Consider the following 12,868-nt stretch of genomic DNA (forward strand, 5'->3'; position numbering starts at 1 on the left):
TAATTCTCTTATATCAAGTCCAGGTAAAAAAAAAACAAAACAAGACACATAGAAACAGGTTATGTATAATTTATTTTTTTCTGTCTAGAATATTTTGTCATTAAAATCAAAATGTCAACATTTTAAAATCATATACACGCAAGAACGCATTTAAATGTTAGCACAGCTCCTTAAAAATTTATACATATGTACTTTTTTTTTTTTTAAACTTGTGGACAGACAAAAGCAGGAAGTGGTCACTCAGACTGCAAAGAGGTGGGACACAGGAAAGAGACCCAGCCCCCCCACTTCCCACAATAGCAAACCAATACCCACTCCCCAAAAGTTAAGACAGCAATGCAAGCCACTCCCATACAGAGGAGCGACAATGGGGTGGAAGAAGAAAACAGAATATAAACATAAAAAGTGCCCCATTCTCCACTTCATACAGAAATGAGAGGAATCAAGACATAAATACTTATCATCTCTATCCACTTCCTCTCCCCTCAACCAATCAGCCGGTTCAGTAGTGTGCAGACAGGGTGGTTCAGGGTTGGGTGTGTGTGTGTGTGTGACCAGGCGTCTGTCCTTTACATACATTTATTAATAGAAACTATGTTACAGAATTTCCCAAGCATGAATTACAGGCAACCCACTAGCACACCAACTGTACAGATCTTGGCGGAGCCACCAAATAAATTTCTAAATCCAAAGTACAGTAGCGAGGTCATCACCAGTAGTTAAGAAGCAATATATATACAGCTGTCCAGTCAGGGAATCACTATGATACAGAAGGAAAAAGAAGCATTTGATTTAAATAATTCCATTGTGGGGGCATGCTGCTTGGTTATTGGGAGGCAGAGGATCAACTTCCCAAATAAAGAAATCAGCTCTTCAGTGCCACTTTACTGAGATAAAGGAGTGTGTGTTCTTAGTTTTTAACACCCAAATAGTTATGATGTGGGTTATTTTAACCATGTGAGCCACCTCTTGTATTTTCATTTAGCGGTATTATTATAAATTATTCTAACAAGAGTTGATTTTTTTAATTCAGGGCAAATCCAACAGCAGTGTCAAGAGCAAGTGCAGCAACACAAAGATTAAAAAGTAATAATTATAAGGCAACAAACAATGACAAAAGAAAATGCTGGTAAAGACAGAATCTGTTGATATGACATGGTTGGGGAGAGTTTTGGGGTAAGATGGGTGAGGTGAGGGAGAGCTGGTGCAAAAATAAAAGCTATTTAAATGGATCATTTCATCAAATGTGAAAAAGACATGTTGTTTTGTTAAAGTGTCATTTTAACTTCAAAAGAACTGCCCATTCAACTGTTTAAACACACAGAAACACACACGCGGACTATCTGGAAAACACCCAATATTCCTTTCTGTGATATCTCAGCACAGAGGGAATTACCCCAAAGGAATCTGTGGGTAATTCCTGCTTTCCTTAATTTTCCCCTCCTCTCTCCAGAGAGTATCAGTGTTGCCACATCTGGCAAAGAAATTTGCTTTGTGCCAAGCAGCAAAATACAGAATTAAAAGCCACAAGCAGGTTTGAATCCTGCTGAAAAAAGCTCTTTCAGTTACACATTCCCAGACACTTGCTTATGAGTGTCTACCTGTGTGGCTGCAGGGTACACCACTCCCCGCACCTTCGCCTGCTCCACGCAAAATTAAGCACGAGTGGGATATCACACCCGCATATCTGGATAAAAGGCTGGAATCGTAAACCATGCAGGAGAGGCGGAGGGATATTTGAGAGTAAAATGTAGATCTGACTCATACACAGAACTGATTAGTGGTGGTTGAAACTCGATGCAGTGTTTATATTTCATATTCAGCTATAAAACCAAACATAAAAAACAGTCTCGGTTTATCATAATTTGAACGTTACATCTATCTAAAGTGTCAGTGACCAGTGTAATGTGCGATGGAATCTATGATGCTATGATGGAGGGGTGACTAGACTGAGTGGTGCACGACGATGGGAGGGGAGTGGAAGAGGAGAGTTATGGGACGGTAACACACTGACAGAGTTTGAAGAGGAGGAGTGAGACAGCAACAAAGGGGGACAGACAGGCAGACAGGAAGAGGAGAAGGAGTAGTCCACGCAGCCCACCTCAAGTCTGGCTCAAGTCGATATTCAGCACCCCTCCCTAGCTCCTTCCCTCCACAGCCCTGATCTCATGCAGCTCTGGGTGCAGTGAGGGATGAACTTATGTTGTCGGCGGAATGGATGGAGGGGGTTGGTCGAGGGTAGGCGGGCAAGACAGACACAGAGAGAGGAAGGGAGGGCAAAGGGGGCTTTTTGCTTGGTCATTAGCAGCCGCAGCCTTCCCTCTGGGGCTGTGGTTCGCTGGTTAGCCGGCCACCCTGAGGGGCCGAGGGCTTGTGCTGGACCCCTGACTCTGCGGCATTCAGGTCCAGGCTGCCATCTTGGATATTCTGATAGATCTTCTTAGCAGCTTCCAGGAAAGCGTCCTCAACATTTTCACCTCTGAAATCAGCGTAAACCCAAACATGAGGAAGAAGACTATGACAGTGTGTGTTCTTTACTGACTGAAGTGTTGTTGTGGAAACTTACGTCTTTGCACTGGCTTCCAGAAACAACAGACCTGTAAGGCACAAAACAGACACAATGATGTCACTAAAACATTGCTCCAAGCTCACATTCCTCAAATACCAAGTCCTCATTCGCCCCCTTATTCAACTGATATCTCTGCTTAGTTCTGTCCAGCAGATCTCCCACTTTAACTCAGTGTCAGCAACATAAATTACAAAGAATTTTCCTCTTCACTTTTGTCTCTTGAAAGTAACCAGGAGGGTTTCTAACATAAACAGACAGAAAAGAACACAGGCATCTTCTCAGTTCTAAATATTTGGACATTTTGTTGGAAACTGTGATTATTGTTTTGGAGTTGAGAAAGCCTTTGCAGAAATTGCCTTCAGCTAAAAAAAACAACACAGACTGATCAAGTTTGGCTTACCATTCTCCTCAGCGAACTGCTTCGCCTCCTCATACGTCACATCTCTCTGGGCCTCCAAGTCTGCTTTGTTTCCTATGAGAATGATTACCTGGAAATACAGACACAGGAAGAGTGAGACAATCCCCTGGACAGCAGCAGACTCTAAAGCATTAAGAGATGATACAGCCAAAGGCAGAATAGGAAGACTCAACTGCACGGCTGAGTTCTCTATTGAAATAGACTGACTGAGTGATGCACTGAGGGAACATAGGACCACACAGAGCCCCAGCAGGCTGTGATGTAATTACACCTGTAATGAACTGAAGTAATGAGCTTTCTTCTTGTAGTGACAGTCTCTTCACCGATGGAACTGCTACTTTTTTTCCTGTTTTATTTCAGAATTAGTCTCACCACCATCACCTGTTGCGGCAAATACATTAATACTAAAGGAGAGTTGTTTTAAGTGTTTGTTTTTTTTACCATTTAAAAACAAGAGGAACGAGACATTGTCATTACAACAGTGCCCCCACTGGGCTGCCACATGATACTTCAGCGAAAACAACAAATGTTTTTAAAATTGTACATATTGCTTAGGTTCAGTATTTACCAGTAAATCTGAAAAATAACTGATGGCTGAAAAAAGGTTATAAAACCTCTGAAAGACAGACACTGAACACACAAGAAGATAAAGCATAATGATATTTACTTGAGTTGTGTATAAAATCCTCCCACTGTTATTGGTTTAATAGCAAGGAGGGGAAAAACCAGCCTATATGGAAAGAAAATGGCATGCTGTGCAAAGACACTTCTCTGATGAACCACAGAGCTCTGTAAGTGAATAATCTAATTTACCAAGAACAGCCAATTTAAGATATGGACAGTGTTCTGAGGCTTCAGAAGGACACAGGGGACAACAATACAGGGACTGAAGCAGCTGAAGAAGTAGATATAATTGAAAGCTACAAGAAAAAAATAAAACTGCACAGTAAAAGAAAAGAGTCACGACGCAAAGTAGTTCAAGCACAAATTTAAAGATGTTAACCTGTGTACTCACAGTATTGGGGTTGGTGAGGTTTCTGGCATCGGTCAGCCAGCTGCTGAGATGGTTGTATGTGCTTCTCCTGTGTGACATCAACAGAGGGACAGAGGTTACTATGACGACATGGAATGATATGACATCCTGTCATCTCAAATGGCAGCAGCTGCAACATCACTATAGGGTGTGGAATCATCTATGTAAATCTAATACCAGTGTGGGCAAATACAGGTGAACCAATGTGAGGTCAAATTACAGCCAAAATCTCATTAACCAGCAGTCACAAAGTACAAATGGATGTTAACCGGCTTAAATTATGGAACACGCAAATACAACTTATGTTCAGGACGTGTGACAAATGATAAAATGTTCATAAGGATTGATTGAGAATTTGTTTATAATAAGGCTTAACTAAACCCATCCTTAAAGCCACACCCATAAATTACAGGACACGTATATGATCAGCTGTGCATTCACAGCAACCATTCATGTCAGAAAGCACACTCCCTTCTGGCTTTCATTTGTGTGCATTAGACAAGCAGACTCTGTGCGTCCACCGCAGTGAAAACAATTTACGTTTCTTTTCCCATTAAATACAGTTTTTCTATCCTCAGGGGCTGTCATTGGAGTTGGGTGTAACGTGGACAGACATTCCACATGTTGAGCTGTGTTTGTTTGACATACCTCTGATACCATCTAACAGTTTGGGTAAGAAGGTTGGAAACAAGCTGTGAGAAAAAACTGCTCATATTTGTTCAGGACGGGGTCTGGCAGGGTGGACTTTTGTTTGCATTTAACTTCCTCTTACATGCGTGTTTTTGTAAAAAGAAAAGTGCACTAGATGGCTATCATGGTCACCGTAAACACTTGAGAGACCATGTAACAATTGTAACAGATAAGAAGCCTTTTGTACCTGGTGATGTCATAGACCATAAGGGCTCCTGCTGCGCCGCGGTAGTAGGAGCGGGTGACAGCTCTGAAGCGCTCTTGTCCTGCTGTGTCCCAAATCTGCAGCTTGATCTTCTGCCCGCTCACCTCGATTATCCTTGTACCAAACTCCACGCCGATTGTATGAGGGCAGTCTGCCATGACTGGGGAGAAGACACGTCACTTTTATTGTTGTATTGTTTTCCTCAATGCTCATATATATATTTCCTATTGTTACATATCCGTCTCTCTCTACCGTAAGCCAGCAGCGGTTGCATCAAATAATAATTACAGCCTTTGAGTTATAAAGTTGTCTAAATTGAAAGTATTGAAACATCCAGAAAGTAGCACATTTCTTTGAACCTGCCACTTTCTAATTCAGCCCAGTGTATGTGTATAGCCAGGATGTGATCATGGACAAGTGAATGAGGAACACAGCATCTGGGTTGTTAATAGCAGCACTAAACAAAACTGAGCTGAATGGTAATGGGAGGCTGCAGCTGGCTCATACACAGAAGAAGAGACTCTCACTGTTGAGCTCACACTCAACTTCTCTGCCTGTGACTTCCGCCGGCGTGTAAGGAAATCTAAAGTCATTTAGGCACTCCAATTGAACCTGGCAACCTTATATGTGCTGAGGCACACGCGCAGATGAATAGCGCTAAAAATCAGGGCAGGCACTTACATTTCTTTTCTGTGAACTGGTGAAGCAAACATGACTTCCCTACCCCCATGTCCCCTGTGGAGAGAGAGCGACACGGAGAGAATCTCAGGTCAACCAAGGAAATAACAGAACAACAATTCCCCATTCAAGCCCGCAGTGTTGCTGCCATGCATGATGCAGCACTCCCTCTGTGACAGTCAGCAACAATATTTAACATTTCATGCTGTATTATAACATACAAAGACATAGTGAAGGAGACAAGGAGACATTCAAGTGTACAGCCCTTGAGATTATCACCAATGCGACATTTTTGATACAGTATATTTGTTTTTTTCTTTATCTAGTTTGGGTATTATATCTGTATTATAAACTATTATTCCACAAGCATGCCTGTCATTCTTCATGGTCAAGAGGGAAAGTTTTCAGCAACAAAGTGAAATGGAAAGCCTCTAAACATATCATGGTTCCATTTTAAAGTCCAAAGTGCATGTTAAATTGTGAGGCAGTGTCTTTTAAGTGTAAATGTCAACACTTAAGGGCCTTCTGTTCATAAGAGGGTGCCCAAAAAATGAAGTAGAGAAAAAAAAGAGAAAGACAGGTGTGGGTCCATGTATTGTAGGGGGGTGTACTATATGATTTGTTACCTGCTTCTACACGTTTATTAATTTGGCTCAGTAAAAAAGCAGTTTTTGGCATTTCTCACTTACCGATAATGATGTATTTGAAAATGTAGGAGTAGTTGTACGGTGCAGTGGCCATTGTGGCTCTGAAAGAGAGAAGAGAGGGACGTTTTACAAATTGTCAAGTTACTGTTAAAAAGCAATAAATGAAACGTCAATAAATGTAATTATAATGCTTGGTTCATCTTACTCAGAGACCTCTGTCCCCTGTAGCACTTCTATAGTTAACTATGTTTCTGATGATTGTTTTTTTTTAGGTTTAACATTCAAATGCACATCATGTTGTCAAAATGCTATACACACATTGTATTGTGTCCCAACATGTACAAAAATATAGAATGCACAAAAATAATAACATAATCTGACTTCTCATAATGAAAGAGTAACATTAGCAAATTCTGATAGCACCGAGTGTACACATGAATACCTCTAAACACTGTCAGCTCAGAGCTAAAAATAGCACCGACACCTATCTGATGCTTCACTGTTCACACTCCAGTCACAACACATTGACAACATATGCAGGGAACCCTTCAGATTTGCCACCATATCACCACTGAACCTCACAGAAACATCTCAGAAACAGCTATGTGAAGATGTGCTTTTTGAACTTAGAGATTTGTTCCTAAATAAATTATCTGGTCATGTATGACATCAGTGAGTTAAGTCTGCTTCACAACTCCAAAGCAAAGGTTCTGCTGTACAGGGTCACCTGCTATAGAGAATAAGCAGAAGTATAATCACTCAGGAGCCTCTAGGTCCCATGGAAAGCATAAACTCAGTGAATTTTGTTCTGCAGTGAAAGCAGTGCTTAGTAATCTCTCGAGCAGTCTGAGCATAACAACAGTGCTGACCAGATTAATGTTGACAAAACTACAAGAAATGTGGAAGAGCTGTGATAAGAGAAGCTACAGAGGAAACAAATGGCAAGAGAGCAAGTGTGTAGACAGAAAAAAAGGGCCCTAACAACAGGGAAGAAAAATCAGCACACAAAGGTATGGAATCAAGACTGCAGATGGCTGCATGTCTGAAGCTGAGATAAGTTGGGGCTGACTGAAATTAATGTGTCATTAACAATGATGGGTCAAACACCTTAATGTCAATACACACTCTTCCAGCTACAACCCTGTGCAAAAACACAGCAGTCTCACTCCATACGTATGTACAGTGACATAGGCTTGATCAGACAGCTGGGACTACTCAAAGTATGCTTCTCTAGCTCCACAGTGCTACAGTAAATAAGGAGCAGAAGTTTCTGAGTGTGTACAATATGAGGCCATGTAAACAACTTGCAGAACTAACAGTGTAAACTGTGACAGGGTTGTTTTTTGCTTGTGTCCCAAGAAAAGACATGGCTCACTTACAATCCTCCACAAACTCTGCAAGTTGACATGAGATTGTGTAGTTGCTCAAGCTGACAGAAAGAAGCAATAAAAGTTAATTAAATGTGCGACAAATATTGACGCAATTATTACTAGTTAAAATACAAATATACAGACAAGAATATGCTCAACTCAGCTACAATGCTACTTGTACTGACTGGAGGGAGGACACTCAAATAATAGATGTTTTTCAACCACACTTAACATCATAACTGCATCAATCCACTTATCCTGCTGAGGAAAGTGAAGGAAGCTGATGCAGTTGCGGTGAGCCGGATGATGTTTCATACTCAGGTATCAAGATAAAAACAGACTATGAACAATTCACACACATTGGGTAAACTTTAAATTCCCAACATAACGGTTTCACAGACTTCTTCTAGTCTGCCACCTGTCACATGGCCCTCATGTGGCCCCTCTATCCCCACTGAAACAAGAAGGTAATCTATGAGAGTTGAAGTTTCTCAAGCAAGAAGAAAAATTAGGCCTGATTATTTGTGATACTCAAGCCCTTATCTCAGCTTTTTTATGCACATGACATAGAAATAAAGCCCAGGAGTATCCATCAAGGAGAAGTGAAGTCAAGACCATGTGACTAGACTGCCGCATCAGCACATCTGTTACTCCCTAACACACTGAATCTTTCGCTACAGCCTTTCTTCCTTTTTACAGCCATTCCTTGTACGGGCAGAGAGAAATGGATGACTTGTGTGTAACTTGGAGATGGGCTATCAGGAAAACATGACACATAATGTATGCAGTCACACTGGCTGCTGATGTCAAGGCCCCCACTCTTCAAATCATGTGACTCCTGTCAAGCTCTGAAAGCAGCATAATTAAATATCATCACTATTATTTACAGGCAGCACACTGCATAAAGATCAAATGTATAAAAATGATCAAATATATACACATTTGTGGGAATTAAGAAAAAAAAGACAAATAACAAGTACACCACTACAAGGTGGTGGTGGTAGTGGTTTCAGGTTTAACATGCTAATACTGGCACAAGAAGAGTAATGATGCAGCATTTTCTCGTTGATAAAGGCAGATCTATTTAAGACTATAATTGGTTACTTTAATCCTAACTCATCTTTAAGATATTACACACCTCCTATAGAAAATAAACAAAGGGAGGGTTGCACAATGTTGGCTGAAGAATTTGCATTAGACTTTAAATCCAACACAGCTCTACAGATCAACACGGTAATTTGCCACTTCAGCACACGAAATACGACAAGTAAATGGGACGGCCCAATTCAACAACAACAACAACAACAACAAGTCGACTGGCGTGTCAAATGTTAACTCTTTAATTTAACACCGCAACGTAAAGCTGGTTCCCAAACGACAGTGACTAGCTTGGTGTTAGCTTAACAACCGGTGAAAATACCTCGGTGGCTTACTTAATCATCTACCATCTGACAGACAAAAAAATCCAGCAAGGCTACTAGCGGAAGGAGAAATAAAACCCGACACTCACTTGGTAAGCTAGCTAGATGATCGTATCTGATAAAATCCACGGCCCTAAATTAGCTGTTTGACAGCTAAATTTGCGTTAGCTGGGTATCTGCTTGCTGACATCAACGGATGTTATCTTGACAACAAACCCCATAAATCAGAACACGTTAATCGGGTGTCACTGTCGTCACACAACCAATCGATCCCGATGACATCAATGAGTATAAACCAGGTTGGAAAACAAACTTGGCCTAAACCTAAATTTCACAAAAGCATCCATATACTGAACTAACGACAGCTAGCGATAGCATTTCCAGGCTAGTTTACCAGCTAATGATAGACACGTATGGAAAATTGAGGATAAACCTGGCTGATCGCGTCTTTTGTCACCACCTGTAGTATTCTATAGCTGTTTAAAAGATACAATCTCATATTCGTGGTACCATCAAACTGACAACAACCTAACATTAGCCATATGTTAGCTAGCGTCATTAGCTTACCACTTAGCTGACTCCTGGCCAACACTGGATAGGCTAACAGTTCCCTAATGTTATCAATTTAAATGTTGGTGTCTGTGCGTTCATTAGAGATCATGTATGTATGTGTGAGTGTGTGCAAGTATTCTACAACAGCTGTCCTTACCAGAAATGTAGTCTTTTGAGCTTTATGTTCTTGATCTCCTCAGAAGAGGTATGCAGGTTATCCTGGCTCAAGTATGATCTGGCTATCCAAGATGGCTGCTCACGGCACAGGGTTTCCTCCGCTCTATACAATGGGCTTCTGGGACAAAGAGCCTCGTATGCGGCGTTTTGCAGTTTTTGCACCAATAGTGTGCACTGTTTCGTGGAAGGCAACTACCTGTACAGGTGCACAGTTGAGCACTGTAACAGTAACGGACCTTTCGTAAGGGATTAAGTGACATATCACATAAAGAAAATCTCTTGGGAGGTGAGAGATTGCACCAAAAACACAGCATGCACATAAAATAATTTCAATTAGTGAACGTAGAGAACGGAGAACGTAATATAATGTCATGTTGTTTAACATGTTCCAGTGAGATACACTGCATTTTATGTCTTTTAAATTCAGTGTGATCAATCAGCATAAGGAAACACTGTTATAATCTGGCCATAATCTGCAAAATGTCCTTGTGGCAGACAGTATATGTGCACGATCATTGCTTTTTTTTTTTTTTGTTGTGACATTTTTGTTACTTAAAGGAATTGGTACAGTTCCATGTCCCTTCACTATGTTAAGATTAAGATTAAGATTTACTTTATTAATCCCCGTGGGGAAATTAAGTAATAGTGGTGTGTCATGATAATGATCATGATCATAAATCATTCATTTATTAATGATGTTCTGACAAACGTGTAACCTAGTCACATGTACCCTGACACACCCTGATATAATCTGGTACTGACTGTTAACTACAGTATGTGCTGATAACAAGCTGGATGGCCCTTCTTCTTCTGTGGTTCCACATGATTTGAAAAGTATTGCATGTTTTTGGTGTCACAAAAACCTCAATCCAGATTTCTTTTGAAAAATATGAAACATTTTAATACAGTGATTTACAACATGACATGCTTTTTACTGAACAATAATCATGATCATACAAAGAAGAACCACATGCAGAGTGCTGTCCAGAGCCTGGCCTGTGGAACTGCACAAACTAAAAAAATATCTTTCACTTTACAAAGTAAACAGCCTGTGACTTATAAAGAACATACCACACAAAAATCTGTTCTTGAATAATAATGGACTCATCCACAAAACTGAATGCACTAAGTGGATCCTTTAATGAAACTGAAGTGAGTGTTTGTGTCTTTTTTAATGAACTGGCATTATGGTAACAGATGCTCTGTGGATACTTCATAGAACTGAGTGGATGTGCACAACAAATTCACAGATGACTGCAAACTGTTTCATCATTATTATGATCAAACAGGGTTGTTTTGCCATCGCTCTTGACAGTGAGTCCAAGCTAACAAAGTGACAAAAAGCTACTTCCAGGTGCTTACCAGTAAAACCACACTGTGTAAAACTCATTCAGCCCTAAACACAAGAGGCTAAGAGAAGAGAAGAGTCACCCCCCCCCACCCTCCCTTAATGGCTTCTCTCCGGATCACAACCCCATCCTCAGCAGCAGGAGACTGAAGAGTGCACAGATGTAGTGCAGTGCGCCTGGATGCCAGAGGGTGGTGCTGTTACACAGGTCTGAGTCGCAGCAGTGGATTCGCACCCCTGGCAGCTCGTGTTGCTGGCAGTGTCTTGATGTAGCACAACCGCTGGTCAGGACGATACCCAGGGCCGCTGGAATGACAGGAGCGGAGGGGGGGGGGCAGTCATTCAGTCAGATAAGAGTGATGAGCTGGTGTTTGGCTCAGCAGGAAAAAAAAGCACAAGTAAGCACCAAATACTGCAAGTGTATAATGAGGAAGGGGAAGACATTCAGAGATCTTAAAGACACAGCTGAGAATGCAGTCCTCAGACAGAGAGTGCATGCTTTACTCCTAAATACAGTAAACAAAAACATTACACTGTCAGTGTTTGTATTGCATAGCACATGCAGTGGATGAATTATGAATTAAAAATGTTGATGAAGCTTCTCAGTCATCCAGGTCATCATACGTAGAGAAGATTGAAGCAAGGCGTCTGGATATGTAGAGTTTTCTTGAAGACGTTTCGCTGCTCATCCAAGCAGCTTCATCAGTTCTAACTGTTTGGTGGGGAAGCATGGTTTGGGTCAAACTTAAAAACAATAGCACAGCAATCATCACAGGTAATTATGGAAACATTTAGTGCTATTGTTTTTAAGTTTGACCCAGACCCACCCACTGAGGTCTGTAACCACATATAAACCATGTTTCCCCACCAAACAGTTAGAATTGATGAAGCTGCTTGGATGAGCAGCGAAACATCTTCAAGAAAACTCTACAAGTCCAGACGCGTTGCTTCAATCTTCTCTATATAAATTAAAAAGCATATTAAGAGTTAGTGACTCAGTGTCTTTGACCCACTTTTTCCCTCTAACTGACCACTTTCAATAATACCTGGCACAGTCACAGAAGCAGTTGCTCTACATCATTAAATGATAAGAGCAACTGTAGCAACATTAAATGAATAGCCGGGAGCATGTTTTTCCAGACATTATATACACAGTATTAGTTGTATACCAAAGACTAATATCTTGTATCTGTGGACAAAAGGGACCAAACCAAGGCTCCTATGGTTCTCCAGCAGCATCTGTTTGATTGAAATTTGACAGGGTCACTTCGAGATTAACAGGCCAACTGGCCACAGATTACCACTAAGACGCCACTTCAACATTTTGACAAAGTGCCTGTCATACAGACTGTGACAGGCTGCCGTCAGTCTGAGTTTGCTTGTTTCTCTGAGCAAATGAACAAAAGGTGCCTCATCAGCCCTTTTGCAGATTCTTTGAGACGTCAGGCGAAGAAACAGCTGTTTTGACCACGCTTCTGTGAACGCACACACCTGACCATCACCGTCCCTGTCGTGGATGTCAACATCCTCCGTTTCACTTAACATCAAACAATGAGTGACTTATAATTTACTCAGCAAAGCACTCCAAAGCAGAGTTATGTAACTATCCTCTGTGCAGGGAGAAACAGAGTATTCACATCAGCGGACAAAGAACATTTATATGAAAGTATGATTAAAAATGATTATGCCAATGTCCAGTGGCATGCCAGAGTGAATTCATCATGATTTAATAATCTGCTACCCCATGAATATTCTCCAAG

General features: G+C 41.1%; 1 protein-coding gene across 3 annotated transcripts; it reads right to left on the minus strand.

Annotated features, from left to right (window-relative positions):
- Positions 1-52: 52 nt before the first annotated feature.
- Positions 53-9,876, minus strand: rab14l (RAB14, member RAS oncogene family, like). 3 transcript variants are annotated; one of them, XM_028418545.1, is made up of 8 exons: positions 9,741-9,876; positions 6,283-6,341; positions 5,597-5,650; positions 4,898-5,075; positions 4,003-4,069; positions 2,970-3,057; positions 2,567-2,597; positions 53-2,479 (listed from the first exon to the last, which is right to left on the minus strand). In XM_028418545.1, the coding sequence occupies exons 2-8, from the start codon at positions 6,332-6,334 to the stop codon at positions 2,302-2,304; spliced, it is 648 nt and encodes a 215-aa protein (XP_028274346.1). In that variant the 5' UTR covers positions 6,335-6,341; positions 9,741-9,876; the 3' UTR covers positions 53-2,301. The 3 variants fall into 3 exon arrangements, with proteins under 3 accessions (XP_028274346.1, XP_028274347.1, XP_028274348.1); XM_028418546.1 differs by lacking the exon at positions 9,741-9,876 and adding an exon at positions 9,599-9,621; XM_028418547.1 differs by lacking the exon at positions 9,741-9,876 and adding an exon at positions 9,121-9,231.
- Positions 9,877-12,868: the final 2,992 nt, after the last annotated feature.

Source organism: Parambassis ranga, chromosome 12 (assembly GCF_900634625.1).
Source record: "Parambassis ranga chromosome 12, fParRan2.1, whole genome shotgun sequence".
Taxonomy (NCBI): domain Eukaryota; kingdom Metazoa; phylum Chordata; class Actinopteri; family Ambassidae; genus Parambassis; species Parambassis ranga.

Excerpts from the sequence above, each read along its gene's own strand:
- rab14l (XM_028418545.1), bottom strand. The coding sequence starts at position 6,334 with ATGGCCACTGCACCGTACAACTACTCCTACATTTTCAAATACATCATT. Across the intron at positions 3,058-4,002 it reads ACCTCACCAACCCCAATACT|GTAATCATTCTCATAGGAAA; the intron begins GTGAGTACACAG and ends CTGTATTTCCAG. Across the intron at positions 2,598-2,969 it reads GCAGTTCGCTGAGGAGAATG|GTCTGTTGTTTCTGGAAGCC; the intron begins GTAAGCCAAACT and ends TGTGCCTTACAG.